General features: G+C 37.2%; 1 protein-coding gene across 1 annotated transcript in view; it reads right to left on the reverse strand.

Annotated features, from left to right (window-relative positions):
- AKAP11 (A kinase (PRKA) anchor protein 11) overlaps positions 1 to 457 on the reverse strand; it is a 35,533-nt gene extending 35,076 nt beyond the window's left edge. The window contains exon 1 of the mRNA XM_008569200.1: positions 355 to 457. Coding sequence (XP_008567422.1) covers positions 355 to 414 — 60 coding nt within the window. The 5' untranslated portion in view covers positions 415 to 457. The remainder of the gene's footprint in view (positions 1 to 354) is intronic.
- Between the last annotated feature and the right edge of the window lie 1,295 nt (positions 458 to 1,752).

Below are 1,752 nucleotides of genomic sequence, written 5' to 3' on the forward strand. Positions count from 1 at the left end.
TAAAAAATAAGATTTATTTAAAAACAAAATGTAATAGCTATAGGACTTCAAAAAAACTGATGAAGGGCCGGCCCGGTGGCGCACTGCTACACTGCGCCGCTTGGGAGCGTGGCTGCACTCCCGCTGAGGGTTCGGATCCTACATACAGACCGGCCGCTCACTGGCTGAGCAAGGTGCGGGCGCAACACCGAGGGTTGCGATCCCGTTGCCGGTCCCGGTCCGGTACGGGTGCAACACTGAGGGTTGTGATCCGTTGCCGGTCACGAAAAGACAAAAAGGAAAAAAAAAAAAAAACTGATCAATATTTTTATTAAAAGTTCACTAAAAGCAATATAATACTCATAATGAACTTACTTTTCTGACAGATGCTCTAGTCTTCATGTGACTGTTTCTGAAAGACTGGAAAGTCGCCATAACTATTGCTGTTGTATGTAATCAATAAAGAGTTAATCCACTGAACACCTAAATAAAATATATGAAAAGAAAGCAACTTATTAATCTTAGCAATCCAAGCAAACATTTTGTGCTAAAATAATTGCATTAAACTCATTTAAGTAAAATTAAAAACAAATATTTTGAGCCCTAAAAATTTACTTAACAATCCAACATGAATATTTGAAAAATATGTGAATATTGGTACTTAATGAAATACAAAATTATTATAAAAATCTTATTTTTTGGTTCAAATTTATAATGTAGTTTACCCTTACCTACTCAACCCACTGCCCTTTGTTATTGCAAAGCCTCAATAAGAAACATTTAGAAAATCTTTTAAAATCTAAGAGAATATCACAAAAAGAATCCCAGCTTTCCTGCTTCCCAAAAGTTACTCATCTCTATAGCAAGAGTGAATGCCCTAGACATTCTTAATTCTTGAGCAGAAAGGTTTGATAATATACAAATGAGAATATGAAATCTGCACATATAAATTAGAAAGATGAACAAGAACAAATTCCTTATAGAGAAGCTTAAGAGCATACCATATAGTTCAGAAAACGTCCAAGCCGATGATTAACAGTACTTACAAACACACACCCTGGGATAAACTCGAAAACTAAGTCTTAATTTTTTAACAATGCTTTAATAAAATACATTTGAGAACTTGAGCCAACTTAGAGCATTAACCACTCAATACCTAAACATGGCTGGAGAACCTTGTCCATTCATTTAAAATCTACTGTGCTAGATGCTATGGACACAGGGCGGATAAGGGAGATATGGTCCCCTTGGGTTCAGATTCTCCCAGGAAAAATTTTTATTACAGTAAAGAGTAAGAGTTGGGAACTGGATGCTAAATAACCAAAAACTCTAAATCAATAAAGATTTAAGAAATGCTAAATTAGTTTCAAGTATTTTCAGTAAATCAAGCTGGTCTTATCAAGAAATGCCTAGTTGAAGTTTCTAAGACATTTGGTTAATACAAATTTATACTATAAAGAAATTTTTATGTAAAAACAAATTTCAGTCTAGTCTCCCCCATCAGAACTTCAAAAAAACTAAATTTTAGCGAAGTTCTAATTTTATATTCTTTTTTTTTTTTGGCCTCTTTGAGACCGGCCGCACCACAGTCACTGAGCGCTATGAGCGAACCAGTCATCCCTATATAGGATCCGAACCCGCGGCGGGAGCGCTGCTGCACTCCCAGCGCTGCACTCTCCTGAGTGCGCCACGGGCTCGGCCCTAATTTTATATTCTTTCACTGCAGAGATAACACTGAAGTGAGTGCACACACACGTTCACCCCCCCCCCCCC

The sequence above is a fragment of the Galeopterus variegatus genome, unplaced genomic scaffold (genome assembly GCF_000696425.1).
Source record: "Galeopterus variegatus unplaced genomic scaffold, G_variegatus-3.0.2 Scaffold476, whole genome shotgun sequence".
Taxonomy (NCBI): Eukaryota; Metazoa; Chordata; class Mammalia; order Dermoptera; family Cynocephalidae; genus Galeopterus; species Galeopterus variegatus.